Genomic DNA, 14,687 nt, shown 5'->3' with positions numbered 1-14,687 from the left:
TGTAACTTTTGTATAAAACCCTCACATGAATTTTCAGTCAGAGTATGGAAATGTGTTTGATGTGAATGCAGATGTCTTTACCATGATACACAAAGAGTCACATCAAAGAGATATTCTCACCACAAAAATGCTGTCATGGTGAGAAAAACCTCCCACACAGGTTCTGACGGTAACTGGTTCATGAAATAAATGGGTCAAATATTTAGGCTAGAGACCTATTGGGCCTTCTCATTTTAATTTGGCAGTCTATTGTAGGCCTACCTGTACAAGGAGAATAGTAGTTGGGCAATAGGATAAATGCATGAGCAATGTGTGGCTGGTTGATTTACAGGAAGTCAAAATAGGTGTTTTTATGAACCTGCCACATCTGCAGTCAAGGTGTCAAACATCAGAATTATTCGTGCACTATCAGTAGTTTAAATAGAGCACGCAATATTAGGCTTCATTCACGTATTATCTGACTGCACAAAGTCTGGTCCTAGTTGCACACCTTACTGATATCTGTTTTTAATGATCTCAAACTTACCAAGATGTTACCTCTCAGTGTTTACCAGTCCAAGCCAGTGTCCCCTGACCCCGCCATGCGTGTCTTCAAGCTCCAATGTCATCACAACGTTATATTTGGTGCAGACGTTAGCTAAAGTCAGATAGTTTGAACCTCTGCCAGCTCGATATGCAGCGATAACTCACTTTGAGTGTAGCGTGGCTGGTAAGGCACAGGCAGGTCTGCCCCAGTACAGCAGGTGTTAGCTGGCCAGCTGGCGTTGTTGGAGAGCACGTAGGACACACAAACGTCCCACGCTGTCTCCCATATTAGACTGGCCTGACAGTGCGTGGCAGAGTTATAATTAATCACGAGTTCATCTTCGGTCTGTAGTTAACCTCACTATTGTACATTCCACCTTTCAAATGCAGAGCTGACAGAGACACACTAACAATGTTATGCATAACCTACAACCAAGTTGACCTAACAGATTAGCTTCAAGCTGCTTTGAGTAGATGTCAGAAATGTCAGATATTACAAGTTGTATCAACAGTATGAACAAAGCTGAATATGATGTGGGACCATTATTTTGTTAATTATTTTGTTTGTTGACAGAGATCATAGAAATAAAAATATATATTTCTATTTCTTATGAGTGTATATTTTAATAAAAAATGTTACTCAGCTACATAATTCCCCTTCATAGACCTGACTGGATGAATAGTCCACTGTCGCCTTTGTTTATGTAAGCATAATGAATTATAGAGAAAGATACCTGCCAAAGTATTATTTATCCACTCTTCTATGTTTCAATTACAATCCGATACAGAAAAACATATTTGTAAATCAGCCGCCTCTCTGAAGAATGTCTTCCATTGTTTTAGTAACATTTGTTGTACATTATCCATGCTCTGTGCTATTGCTTTGTAATTATTATATTGTATGTTCTGCTTGTGGTCTTGAGTCAAAATAAATGAGTAAATGACTGATTTTTAAACATGGCAACTGTTCTGACACAATGTTAGTTTTTTCCCCAAAACCATACACAAAATTGTTCACCATCAGTTGTTGAGTGAATCTGAGAAATAGTCCATTCAGCAGCAGATTCATGTTCGTTGTGTATCTGTGCTGTCTGGTTTTAATTTGGTTGCAGTCTCAAATCTGATGAGGCTGAATCAGTTCTGAAGTCGATATTTTTGAGACTGAGCTGTAAAAACTGATCTAGGAACACACAGTATGTGTTTTGAATGGGATTTGGAAGTGTCAGATCACATGTGGTCATACTCTCTAATGTTACTATGAGGGCAAATAGATAACATTACAAACTGAGATACCTAAAGTATGTGCATCTGTTTGGACATCTCTCATGACCTCACACACATTTCTCTAACCTCTTGTAGACTCAGATGTTGCTGCCATGTGCCACACTCACACTCGAAGTAGAAGAAAAACTCAGCTCATTGAAGACCTTTTGGCAGCTTTCCACCCTCTGATCGAGGACACTTTCAGTGACTCTCCTCCAAGACTCACAGAGCTCAACCACCTCTGCAGTTTGCCCACCCAGACTCTGCCTTCATCCAGCAGCACTTTCCTCATCCTCTCACAGGACTGGCTGAACTGTCAGTAAGGTAAAGACTCTGTGAGAGAGGTGATGCCACTGCCAGATAGGGCCTTTATCACTGATTCAGATGAGGTTAGATTTGACTGAAACGGTGGTCTGAATGTTTGGTGATGAAGCTGTCACAATTTATAATTTTTGTGTTTTTGTTTTCTTCAAAGGTTCGTACACAAATGTCTACCTCACGATTAAAAGACCCCACTCCAACACTGCGACCCTGAACAGGATACAAAATGACCTCGAGCATCGACCGGTGAGTCAAACATTTTGCTGCATTTAGCTATTGATTTTTTATGAATGATGTCTGACCTACAGGCCAAAAAAACACAAGGTAATCAGTTTACAATAATACAGAAAATGATATCAAATCATCTCATTTGAGATGCTGTAAACAGCATTTTTATGTCTCTGCACTGGCGACAGCTGTGGCCAGTCAGATTGTTTGTCTGTCCGTCCCATTCAATGAACACGATATCTCAGGAACACCTTGAGGGAACAGCATAAAATAATGAAGTGATGACATTTCATATCCAAAAGTTCAAAGATCAACTTAACTGTGGCATCACAACATTCTGCAAAAACACTTTTTTGGGCACTATTCAATGCTGGAACTCAGAAACAGAAAGGTAGATTATGACCGTATTTCACATTTGGTCAGATACTGACTTGCTGACACTAATCTTGGTGCCCACCTGTAAACTGTACAGAGATTCTGTGCTGCTGGGTTGAAGATGTGTGTAAAGCGTCCATATTTCAGAGTTAGTAGCTTCTTTGTAGCAACATGGATGTCTGAAGCATCATCTACTGTCATGACTACAACGTTGTGTTTTATTAGAATCAGCTTCATTGGACAAATATGTGAACAAATACATGGAAAATACACTTGATACATTTTTATTAAATTCCTTCAAGGTTTTCACTCTAAATATTATATGAGTCTGTAGAGACATGGATGGAAATTGCAACTACACTGGTTGGCGGAGGCACACAGCTGCAGTAGTATTTCTAGTTTTTACTAGATAACAGTTATCGCTCAGCTGACTCATTGATTACTTGACAAACAGATCAAAGTTTTGGGAAGTAAAGGACTGTTTTATTTGTTAGGGTATATTTAGAAATGAACACTGCCCTTATAAAATAAACTAATAACGTAGAAAATAAAATAAAATAATTTTATATGACCATTTTAAAAGTTCTTTCCTGCTATTACCGCATGATAAAAATGTAAGAAGAGGGAAGAACAGGGAGAGAGTGTGTGTAAAGGGTTTGCTAGAGAGCTGTTGGTTTGTTTGCTCTGCAGGGATGATAGCAGTATCTTTGATGGGTTAATGGAAGAAGATGAAAAGGACAAAGCAAAACGGTAAGAAACCTGAGCTTTGTGTTCACATCAAAGACTTTCAGTGATACGAACATCTCCTTGATATTACAGTTGTAGCTTTTATGGGACATGATGTTCTTTGATGAATAAAGTTTCACTGAGCATGAGCTTATGTAAAAATACACCTGCCTCACCTTTCTTAGTCTTGAAGTAAAGGTACGGCAGAGTGTCTCACGCCCCTGGCAAACATTTTGTAATTGCCCAAATGAAATGCAGCTGAAGTCTTTCAGAGCTCTCTCATTAATACAGAATTGCTGATGTAGCTTAAACCAATAACCATGTAATCAAGAGAAAATGTGTTGTTATGCTTATTGTGTCTCAACCCACAGCGTGTCCCGTAACAAATCTGAGAAGAAACGCAGAGACCAGTTCAATGTCCTCATCAAAGAGCTGGGTACCATGTTGCCGGGCAACACCCGGAAGATGGACAAGTCTACTATTTTGCAGAAGAGCATCGACTTTCTGCACAAACACAAAGGTGAGGAACTCTGACAAGTGACTGAAATCTACTTGTCAGATGTTTAGAGAGTGTTGTATCACACACTCTACAGCTGACCCTGTTTGTTTTATGTCTCCAGAAATCGCTGCTCAGTCAGAGTCAACTGAGATCAGACAAGACTGGAAACCTCCTTTTCTTAGTAATGAAGAGTTCACTCAGCTGATGTTAGAGGTGAGGTGGTGAAACCTCTTAACATGGAGCACAATTCTCTCTCCATCTCCTTTTCTTTTGTGTACAAACAAGAATATCAGTGAAATTGAACTAGTTTACTGTTTTTTGTTGCTGTCAGGCATTAGATGGATTCTTTCTTGCAATTATGACTGATGGGAATATAATCTACGCCTCCGAGAGTGTGACGTCCTTACTAGAGCACTTACCTGTGAGTATAACATGTTGAAGTTCTGAATTAATGAGAATATTTCAAGAGGAAGTAGTCAGTCAAGGAAAGTCAAATACTTGCTCTTTTAATTGATCATTTATATAACAATGCCAACAATGAAAGCTACATTTTTGTGTTTCAGTCTGATCTCGTGGATCAGAACCTGTTAAACTTCCTGCCAATGGGGGAGCATTCAGATGTCTACAAGGCTCTGTCCTCTCATATCATGGAGGGGGAGACACTGACGCCCGAATATCTGAAAAGTAAGTGCTGCAGCTTTTTCATTAGAGTCTTATTTGTGTCCTGGCATTTTCATTTATGTGATATTACATTATTCGACTGATATATTTAAGTTGCCAATTCTTAGACTTAGGTCCTCATTTTTTAATATTGCAATTATTTTTCCCCAGCAAAAAATCAGCTAGAGTTCTGTTGCCACATGCTCCGAGGGACCATCGACCCCAAAGAGCCTCCTGTGTACGAATATGTCAAGTTCATTGGAAACTTCAAGTCCCTGAATAATGGTGAGTTACACTGAAAGAAGGCATCTGAGCTTTAGGGATGCATTTTTAAGGCCTTAAAGTTGAATTTTCTTTGTTCCCTTTCTCACAAGTGCCTAACTGTACCAGAAACGGTTTTGAAGGAGTGATCCAGCGATCGCTTCACTCTGCCTTTGAAGACAGAGTGTGTCTCATAGCAACAGTGCGGCTAGCCAAACCACAGTTTATCAAGGTAAGAATCATTGGCGGCTCTTCTTCTTCTCCCCGTCTCCCTTTATCTGGTTGACACACATTCAGTTTCTTGCCTCAGGGTTTATAAAAAAAAGTACGTTTTTAAAGGGCTTAACTGAAATGGTTGCCCAGCACCCCGAGGCAAACACATTTGGTCTTCTGTCAACCATTATGCTCAGTCCCCTGTTGCCCCTGTTGGTAACCACTTTTCCTTTGTTTAAAAACATAAAACACTTTCTCTCTTTGTCTCCTGCCCACAGTGAGAAATCTCTTAGCTGATTAAAGGTGCAGCTATTGACTTGACTTACTTAACTTTTTGGAAATTGCTAGAATAAAAGCTCAAAAGATAATTAGTATTTAATGTTAATAATATTATAAAACATGCAAATACTTTCTTCATCTTCACCCCTATCCTCCACAGGAGATGTGCACTGTAGAAGAGCCTAATGAGGAATTCACCTCCAGACATAGTTTAGAGTGGAAATTTCTCTTCTTGGACCACAGGTACAGTTTCTTTTGTATTTGTCAATGACCCTTCAAAAGAACACAGTCTCCATTTCAGTGTATGTTTTTCATTTTGTAGAGAGAGACGTCTGTTTTTTGGGTTATTCTCTTGTATAGCAACCCTTCACTAATGACAGGATACTTTATCAAAGGGTGCATTCATACCTACTGTAGCCTGTTTGGCTCAGTTGAAAGTAACTGTGTGTGTGTGCCTGGCTGCCTGCTTGGTTCAGTACATTTATAATTTTAGCATAAATTCAAAAACTACTATTAAATCCATCTGCTGATTTTTAACTCTTTGACCTAGAGATAAAAAGACATCATTTCATAATGTTAACTACACGTAGGTGTGATTTAAAAGTCAGTGAAACAACGTGACCACAAAGTGACTATCCCAGTTATAGTTGACAATTTCTGTCTTTTTATCATTATTTATGATCCACAGAGAGTATGAGGTCGAGTTACAGTCTGGACTAAAAGAACAGAGGTGAATAAACACATAATTAGCAGTAAAGTTTAGAGTGACCTGCTGTCAGTCACTGGAATTAGATTTTCTTTCCTGCGTCCATGCAGGAACAGTAATGATGTAAGATGACATCATCAAAACTGTTCAATGAATGGGTTAGCTCTGGGTTTATTTGTAATAAGTCAGTGGACAGGACTAAAAGGGAAACTAACTATGTTTTTGGGCCACATGAAAGAATAACAGATATGAAAGCACCCTAACTGTAGTATCTACAACATACATTTTATCTGTGATCAGTAATTAGTCAAGACATGCTGCAGGATGAGTGTTAAAAATATATAAAAACCTTTGCATGTGCCAGTGAGAGATGTCTCTGATGAGAAATGTCTCTGAATGGTCACTTGGAAGTGGAATTCAGTGGAAGGAGAGGACAGATACGTCTATGATGATGAGGTTAATAAGATCAAATCACATAAGAAATGATCCCAAATCACATGATTTTTGAGAGTGTTCTTCATTCAGTTATGCTGTTGTCTGAGAGATGCCAGAGTAAGTCGCTCAGAGGCATTTATGTACAACACTGTAGCATCTTCTTCTTATTACTGTAAAAACCTCATGACATTTAGCCCCTAAATGAGGGTGTGTGAATGTGACTCATCCACAGGAGTGTTTGTGTCCTCAAACATGGTCTCAGAGGTCTACCAGTGACTCATCTCACTAACATTTATTTGTTTGTCCAGAGCTCCACCCATCATAGGTTACCTCCCATTTGAGGTCCTGGGCACATCAGGATATGACTACTACCATGTAGATGACCTGGACACTCTGGCCAAATGCCATGAACACTGTGAGTACAGTTAATCCAGCTATTAATAAAACTGAGCTGATGTTAGATTCTGAGCTTCGTCTTGAGCTTTCAAACTGAATGTCAGCCTAATCTTTCTCCCTGTGTCTCTGTAGTAATGCAGTACGGCAAAGGAAAGTCCTGCTACTACAGATTCCTCACCAAAGGGCAGCAGTGGATTTGGCTTCAGACCCACTACTACATCACCTATCACCAGTGGAACTCCAGACCTGAGTTTATAGTCTGCACACACACTGTTGTAAGGTACGCAGAAGATTTATCCTCTGGAAATAGAAATGCATCTGCAAAATAGAAAGTGGAAGAATAAAATTGACCTAAAGTAAATGTTGAAAGCTTTTTTTTGTCTCTGATCTTTCACTTTGATGAGAATGTGTTTTCATTCACTGTCTGTGTTATACAGTTACGGTGAAGTAAGAGCCGAACAGCGCAGAGAGCTTGGAATAGAAGACTCACCGCCTGAGATCACAGCAGACAAGGTGAGAATTTTATCTAACTAGAGTATGTTTCTTTTAATGTAATAAATGGAGCAGTTAATTGAACCTAACCCTAACCTTAACCCTACCTGAATGAGCTTTTTCCCCACACTGATACTGACCACAGCTACTCTCTCCATCACCTCTCAGCAGTCCCAGGACTCCGGCTCCGAGTCCCAGCTCAACACTTCCAGCCTGAAGGAGGTTCTGGAGCGCTTCAACCACAGCCGGACACCCTCTGCCTCGTCACGCAGCTCACGCAAATCCTCCCACACGGCTGTGTCTGACCCAGCCTGTAAGCACTAAACATTATCAAGCGTGACACCCCAGCAGGGTATCTCCATGACTGTTTTTGTTTTTTTTTGTTTTTTAAAAATCTGAGCATCATGTTAATATTTTCCCTGCAGCGTCACAGATGAAGATTCAGGGAGATAGGAGTACACCAGGTCGTCAGTCCGTCTCTGCTGTGGAGATGACATCACAACGGAGATCATCTATCAGCAGTCAGGTCAGTCAAGGGACAAGAACAGCCTGGTGGTCATTTTGTGAACAATTGTGCCCCGGATCACGAGGGATTTAATCAGGGATGAGAGTACTCTTCGCTCATCTGTTCTTCATCCTGATCTTTTCTGTTCGGTGTCTGTATTGTTTCCATCAGCATTCAATGAGCTCCCAAAACACAGGACAGAACACGGCTTCATCCATGGTTTCGCAGCAGCAGCAGCCTCAACAGCAGCAGCAGCAGCAACAGCAGCAGCAGCCTCAACAGCAGCAGCAGCAACAGCTGCAGCAGCAGCAGCAACAGCAGCAGCAGCAGCAGCAGCAGCCTCAACAGCAGCAAGTTCAGACCAGTGGCCAAGTAAGATATTCATCTCATGAATCACCTCATGTTGAGGTCAAACACTCTATACACTCTATAAATAGGGAGATGAACTAAAAGGATATTTCCACTTCTTTTGTCAATTCTGTTTATCAATCCAATAGCTTATAAAGTTCCCAAAATGATAAGATGTGTACTGTTTGTTATATTGACTTAATCACTGTGGAGCCAAAACCAAATTGTCTTATTGAAAAGAACATAACTTAGAAAACATGTTGAGTATAAATGCTAAAAATGTGACAATAGTAAAATGATTAATAACATTTCTAATGTCCTAGAACTAGCTCAATTGTATTGTAGCTCAAATGTAAGTAAAAGTATCTAAAAGAGATGTTATAGTGGGAGAAAATGTATAATTATTATATTGTTGCATTTGTAGGAAACATCATAACCCTTGAGATCTTTTGTAAACATGTAAACACAAGTCCTGGATAAACCTGTACCTTGGTGTCAGTTAGGATTTGCCCCCTGTAGTCTTAAAGCTTTGTTGGCTAAGGGATTAATACACACATACACACACACACACACACACACAGATATGTTAATATAGGTATATGCTGTGTAAGAGAAATGTGGCATAGTCTATTTATGGTTTTGAATAGAAACATTTCAAATATACAGTGTATTTTTTTAAGTGACGCCAGATATAAGCATTCACATATGTACTGTCTTCATCTGTGTTTCCATGTCATTGTTTTTTGATAGTCAATAGTGCAGTTCTCCAACCAGATAGATGCCATGCAACACCTGAAAGACCAGCTCGAGCAGAGGACCAGGATGATCGAGGCCAACATTCAGCGGCAGCAGGATGAGCTGCGGCAGATTCAGGACGAGCTGCAGAGGGTGCAGGGACAGAGCCTGCAGGTGTGTGGCTAAAGGTCTCATACATACAGGATATTAAATACATCACTGCACTGAAATTTTCATTGTTTTTATTTTACTCTCTTTTCTTTCTTTGTCGTATGTTGCAGATGTTCTTGCAGAAAGGAGCCGGAGGAATAAATCTCAGCACTGTTCAGATGGCCCAGGGGAACGCTGTGCAGCAGGGGGGGACGCTCAGCATGCAGGGCCAGGTGGTCTCTGCAGGGCCTCTACAGAACAGCATACAGCAACAACATGCTGTCCAGCCACAACCCCAGCAACAAACACTCTTGCGGGAACAGAGCACGGCACTCTCACAGGTCTACTTCTCTCCATACCGTTCATTAAACACATCTCGTTCACGGCCTGTTTGTTGACTCTTCCAACAATTGTGCTTTAGATCTATTCACTTACTCTGCTTCTGTGTATTTCAGTCTCAACGGTCGTCTCTCACTCTACAGCCTCAACAAAATTCACTGCCGGCGTCTCTCTACAACACAATGATGATCCCTCAGCAAAGCCCTGCTAACGTGGTCCAGATTGCCACTAGCCTGGCCCAGAACACTGGTCCCAACACTCCTGCTGTGGCGACATTTGCACAAGACCGTGGTGCTCAGATTAGGTTTGCATCTACTTTGAAAACTGTCATACTTTAATTTCATTATCTTCACAAACAGCAATTTTTTGCTATTCATTTTGTCCCACTTCACTTACAGCCACCACTAACCTTTTCAGTGTACATATGGGCATACAAGTGTTGTATAAAGATACACTTGAAAGATACACTTGAAAAAAATGTGAGCCTATCCTTGAAATTATTCAAGTTAATTGGGACCACAAATATGCTCTAAGGGCTTATTTTTTACTTAATCTACTGTTGCTATATTAATAAAAATAGAAAACATGGAAACATGGTAAACATGGGCAGTTTTTGTGATAAACAGATACTGCAAAACAGTTGTTCCCTCCGAGCAAATAAAGAGAAGTTAAAGCAGTCTGGCTCAGTCCAAACAAACATCTCGCTCCTGACCTCAAATAACTTGTCGCTGTTTTTATTTGCTCAATTAGATTTTATTTGATTTATACTAGCGTTTCTACAATGCAGTTCAATTTTTGCACAAGTGAGGACTAATAGAAATCTCCTGACCACATTTCCACGTGCTTCAGTTAAACCTACCTGACCTTTAGCTGCTTCCTGTGTCCCGTAACAGGTTTCCCGCTGCTCCTCAGCTGCTTACCAAGCTAGTGACAGGACAGATGGCATGCGGGGCAGTCATGGTCCCCACAACCATGTTTATGGGCCAAGTGGTGACGGCCTTCGCTCCTCAGCAGGGCCAAACCCAGACCATCAGCATTTCTCAGCAGCCACCGCAGCAGCAACAGCAGCAGCAACAGCAACAGCAGCAACAACAACAGCAGCAGCAGGAGCAGCAGGTACAGACGCAGTCACAAGTCACAACCATGCAGCCAGGGCAGGCTCCACTGGCCCAGCAGCAGACACAGTTCCTACAGGTAACACTCTCATTTAAATACACACACCTTACTCTGCACTTTGATGTTTCCAAATGACACAACATTTTTACCTGACATCAGTAAAATTAAGCTATGCTCATGTTTACTGGAGTACAGGTAGGTAGGTGTAATTTCAGTTTATTTATATATGTGTTCATAGAGCTGCACACAATAAACATCAGAATTTATTTTGGTGAAATTAAAGGTATGTATGCGATGTCGCTTCACACTGAAATCACCACTCTCACTCCCCCACTGAATGGCAGCAATCAGCATCTGCCAGCATGCAATCACCAGGAAAAAACAAACTTTGGAAACAGCACTGCTATAAACTAGACTAATATATTTCAAGAGAAATTTTGATAGACTGGAGTAGGCTGAAGAGAAGGAAAGCATTGTGAAGCTTCACTTTGATGCAGTGTAATACTCACAAACCTGACAGACAACCACAGTAACGTTTTAAGACCTTGTGGTTTTGTCACAGATATGACAACACTTTTGTACGTTAAGGTAATGAAACTTCCCTTGTGTCTTGCTACACACATGAAGTTCAGTTGAGGTCTCAGTGAGTTCAATTTTTGGCCACTTTTTAACATCCACAGATCACCAATATGTCATACTGATCAGTGTTGATGGCTGTAGTTTTTCAAAAGGTTTGCTTCTCAGTGTCACTGTTCTCTCTGTTTATAGCAGTCACAGTGATGTGAGGGGGGTGGTGTCGTGTGAAAAAGTGATGTCATTGCACACCTATATGGAAAGTGAATTAACAGGTTCACAGTTTTGAATGTCAAAGCCAAAATGTTGACTTGTTAGTTCAATTAAACATTTTATGACATAATAGATCATCAAGTTAAAACATGAAATCCCTCCTGAGATCCCAGCTAATCCCAAATTCTCACTTAATGCTCAAGGCTCCACGGCTGCTTCATGGAAACCAGTCCACCCAGTTGATCCTGCAGGCAGCGTTCCCTCTGCAGCAGCAGGGTACCTTCACTGCCACAACCCAGCAGCAGCAGCAACAGTTACAACAGCAGCAACAGTTACAACAGCAACAACAGTTACAACAGCAGCAACAGTTACAACAACATCAACAGCAGCAGAAGCAGTTGCAACAGCAGAAACAGCAACTTCAGCAACAGCAACTAGCTCCTCACAGAGCAGATAGTCTGTCTGAGCGCTCTGCTTCACAGCCACAGTAGCTGGCTGAGGCCAATCAGACGTGGAACGAGCCAAATCCAGGTGTGGTTGTCTTTATGACGGGGGTCTCATGAGGAGTTCTGCTGAAGGTGCAGTACTGAGACCATGCCTCAGAGGCTGAGGAGCGGTTGGATGGTCCCTCAGAAGGATCTTTTGCTGGTTGCACTGAACTCCTGAGCACAGACTGCTGCAGAGAACCCAAGACTGGGCTCTCAGTGGTTCTGGCAGTCGGCTTTGGCTCCGAGTTGAAGCCTTTTTTCTCCAAGAAAACAGGGAGCTACATTCCCTGTAATGGACTCCCCCCCCCCCTCCCCCCCAAAACCTTTGTGTGTTTAGTGTGTGCGTGTGTGTATGTGTGTGTGTGTGTGTGTGTGTGTGCTCTAGTCACCCTCACAGGACTATTTTATGCAGAGCTCTCCAGTTAATTCAGTGGAGCATCTCTCCAAGCTTCAAGGACGTCCTGCAACAGCCAGCGGCTTGTTTGTTTTGGATGTTTTCTCCTATTCTTGTTTTTCATGTAAAAATAATTATGGGTCAGAAAATATTTTTAAGAATGTGGTGTAGATTGAACTTTTACTGTACAGAACATCATGTGTAATATATTCTGTAAATATATTGAAAAAGAAAGAACTAATATTTTATATGATGCATGAAATGAAATGCGTAGTCTGTTATTTGCAGCTTTGAATATGCTTTTTTTCTAGTACTCTAAGAAAAAAAGATCTTAAAATGCTCAGTGGCTGATATTTTCACAAACTTCCTTTCTCTGAAGGGATGTGTTTGTTTGTGTGTCTGCATAGCAGACAAAGCCGATGCTGCTTGTTGTGTCACAGTTTGTTTAATCCTTGATCCATATTTTCACAAAATTGTCAAAATGATAGACAAAATGTTTTAAAGTATTTTTAAGCTTTTTAAGATTTGCTTCAAATCTGCACACTAAACACTCTAATTTCAATATGAGTCAGTTATTGTGAATGAAATAAAGACTACCAAGGTTAAGCTAAATGTATGCAACAGAGTAAGATCTGCCAACATACTATCTCCCTTTATATCCTTATTTTCTTCACTTTTAGCACTTCTGCTGAGATCCCTCCATTTCAGAGCCATTCACATTTCCTCTACGCTCCATCTATAAACATGCATACCTTAAAATATATTGAACATTTAAAAATCCGACCTGTTAACCTGTGGCTCATATTATTTTAACTAAGCTCGAATGAAAGGGTTTATGCTAGCATATGGTCAATCAAATGATTTCTTCACTGACATGCTGATCATCCATCCAGTGTTTCCTCCAGTTCTTTCTGGGAGACCTCCAGCTGCTCGTGTCTGAGCAGCAGAAGTTCAAAACCACCTTAAGTAACTCTTGAAGAAGCAGTGGGGCCCCCATATATTTCCCTCAGGGAGGGTGACGCCGGTCAACCAGCAGAAACTTCATTTATTCTTAATAATGATCCTTATAGCTGCAGACTCTTTCTTAGAGTTACTAACCAGTGCTCAGTGGTTAGAATGAAATTTGTCTGGCAAGTGAGAGCTTTGCTTTGCGGTTCTTCATCATGCTTTAATAAAGCAGCCATCTCACTGAAGCTGAAACAGTTTTTTTTATAGTTTCACTGACCTTTTCTGATTTGCAAGGCAGTAAAAAGCTTTTTCATTTTGGCAATCAGAACTGAATCCATCATTAATTTGAGACAGACAGTTTTCCCAAGTCAGGAAGCCTTTGTCTTAGTTTGAACTTTTTTTATTCCACCATCCCTGCTGTCTGCTGGAATAAAAGACTGTTTGTCAAACTCAAGGCGACATCGAGGAGATCACAATCTCGCTGCAGACAGAGACCTCCACCGAGCTCACCAGCAGTTCCTCGAGACATTTACCAGGCTCTCCTGAATCTGACCTAATTCACTGTCAGATGCTAGCAAGCTGCCAGCTCAGCCCGTGCTGCATCTGTGTGAAGGACTGAGCTCAACACACACAGACACAGGTCTGCTGAAATGCCTACAATAGCCAGTCTTTCAACCTTTTAGCCCAAGGTGGGAAACCCCTGTTCTAGCCCAGGTGGTTAATATTTAGTCCAGTATGTCTCTTTGTCAACATTATAGAGGTCATTCCTCTTTATCACACCGTTCTAGGTGTTCAGAGAGCATGGTTAGCTTCGTACACATACACACACACACACACACACACACAACAAAGTTTTTCCTCTTTACTGCAGTACATCACCATATTGAGACAGTTTGCTCCATCAGCTCCCTGGAAACTTGTGACTATTCCCACACTCACATGGTGTCTCTCAGCCTGCAGAAGTCTTGAGTAGGAGTATTGTGTGCTAAGGTGCAGCCAACTCAATCTAGTTGGAACCTTTCGGTGGTGTGTGGGATGTGGACTTGTGTGTGTGTGTGTGTGTGGCAAAAATCTCCATTCAGGACATTTTGTCTGTTAATGTGGTCACTATGTTTTCCTCTTCTGTCAAACTCTTTTAAAAACATGCCAACAGGCCCTCCTCATAAAATATATTTTTAAGAAGTGCCAGCTATCGTCCTTCAGGCCAGAAACAACCAGCTGGCAGTACTTAACCATGCTGTACCGGTGAAAATCTTAATGTAGTCTTTCAAAAACCAACATTAAGAGCGCTTTGTGACTAGTGACTAAAAGTGTCACACTTGAATGACATTTTGACATCATAACAGAAATAGCAGCTGGAACTGATGTCCAGCCATGAGGTGTGTGTGTGTGTTTTTCCCCTCAGTCTGTTCTTGATCCTCAATGAATTCTGTCCTTTTTCTTCCTCCTCTAAAGACATCATTCTGTTCAGGGTTGTATTCAACTGCGAATCAAACGCA

General features: G+C 41.0%; 1 protein-coding gene across 1 annotated transcript; it reads left to right on the top strand.

Annotated features, from left to right (window-relative positions):
- Positions 1-2,283: 2,283 nt before the first annotated feature.
- On the top strand, positions 2,284-11,849 carry clocka (clock circadian regulator a). The gene is made up of 20 exons (XM_053322774.1): positions 2,284-2,355; positions 3,403-3,462; positions 3,810-3,958; positions 4,059-4,150; positions 4,269-4,358; positions 4,501-4,621; positions 4,769-4,882; positions 4,972-5,090; positions 5,511-5,593; positions 6,800-6,906; positions 7,020-7,167; positions 7,325-7,400; positions 7,551-7,692; positions 7,805-7,905; positions 8,056-8,149; positions 8,984-9,141; positions 9,249-9,458; positions 9,573-9,760; positions 10,350-10,650; positions 11,562-11,849. The coding sequence occupies exons 1-20, from the start codon at positions 2,336-2,338 to the stop codon at positions 11,847-11,849; spliced, it is 2,661 nt and encodes an 886-aa protein (XP_053178749.1). The 5' UTR covers positions 2,284-2,335.
- The last annotated feature ends 2,838 nt before the right edge of the window (positions 11,850-14,687 follow it).

This window comes from Scomber japonicus, chromosome 7, assembly GCF_027409825.1.
Source record: "Scomber japonicus isolate fScoJap1 chromosome 7, fScoJap1.pri, whole genome shotgun sequence".
NCBI classification, from domain to species: domain Eukaryota; kingdom Metazoa; phylum Chordata; class Actinopteri; order Scombriformes; family Scombridae; genus Scomber; species Scomber japonicus.
This window is presented reverse-complemented; position numbering and strand designations above follow the sequence as displayed.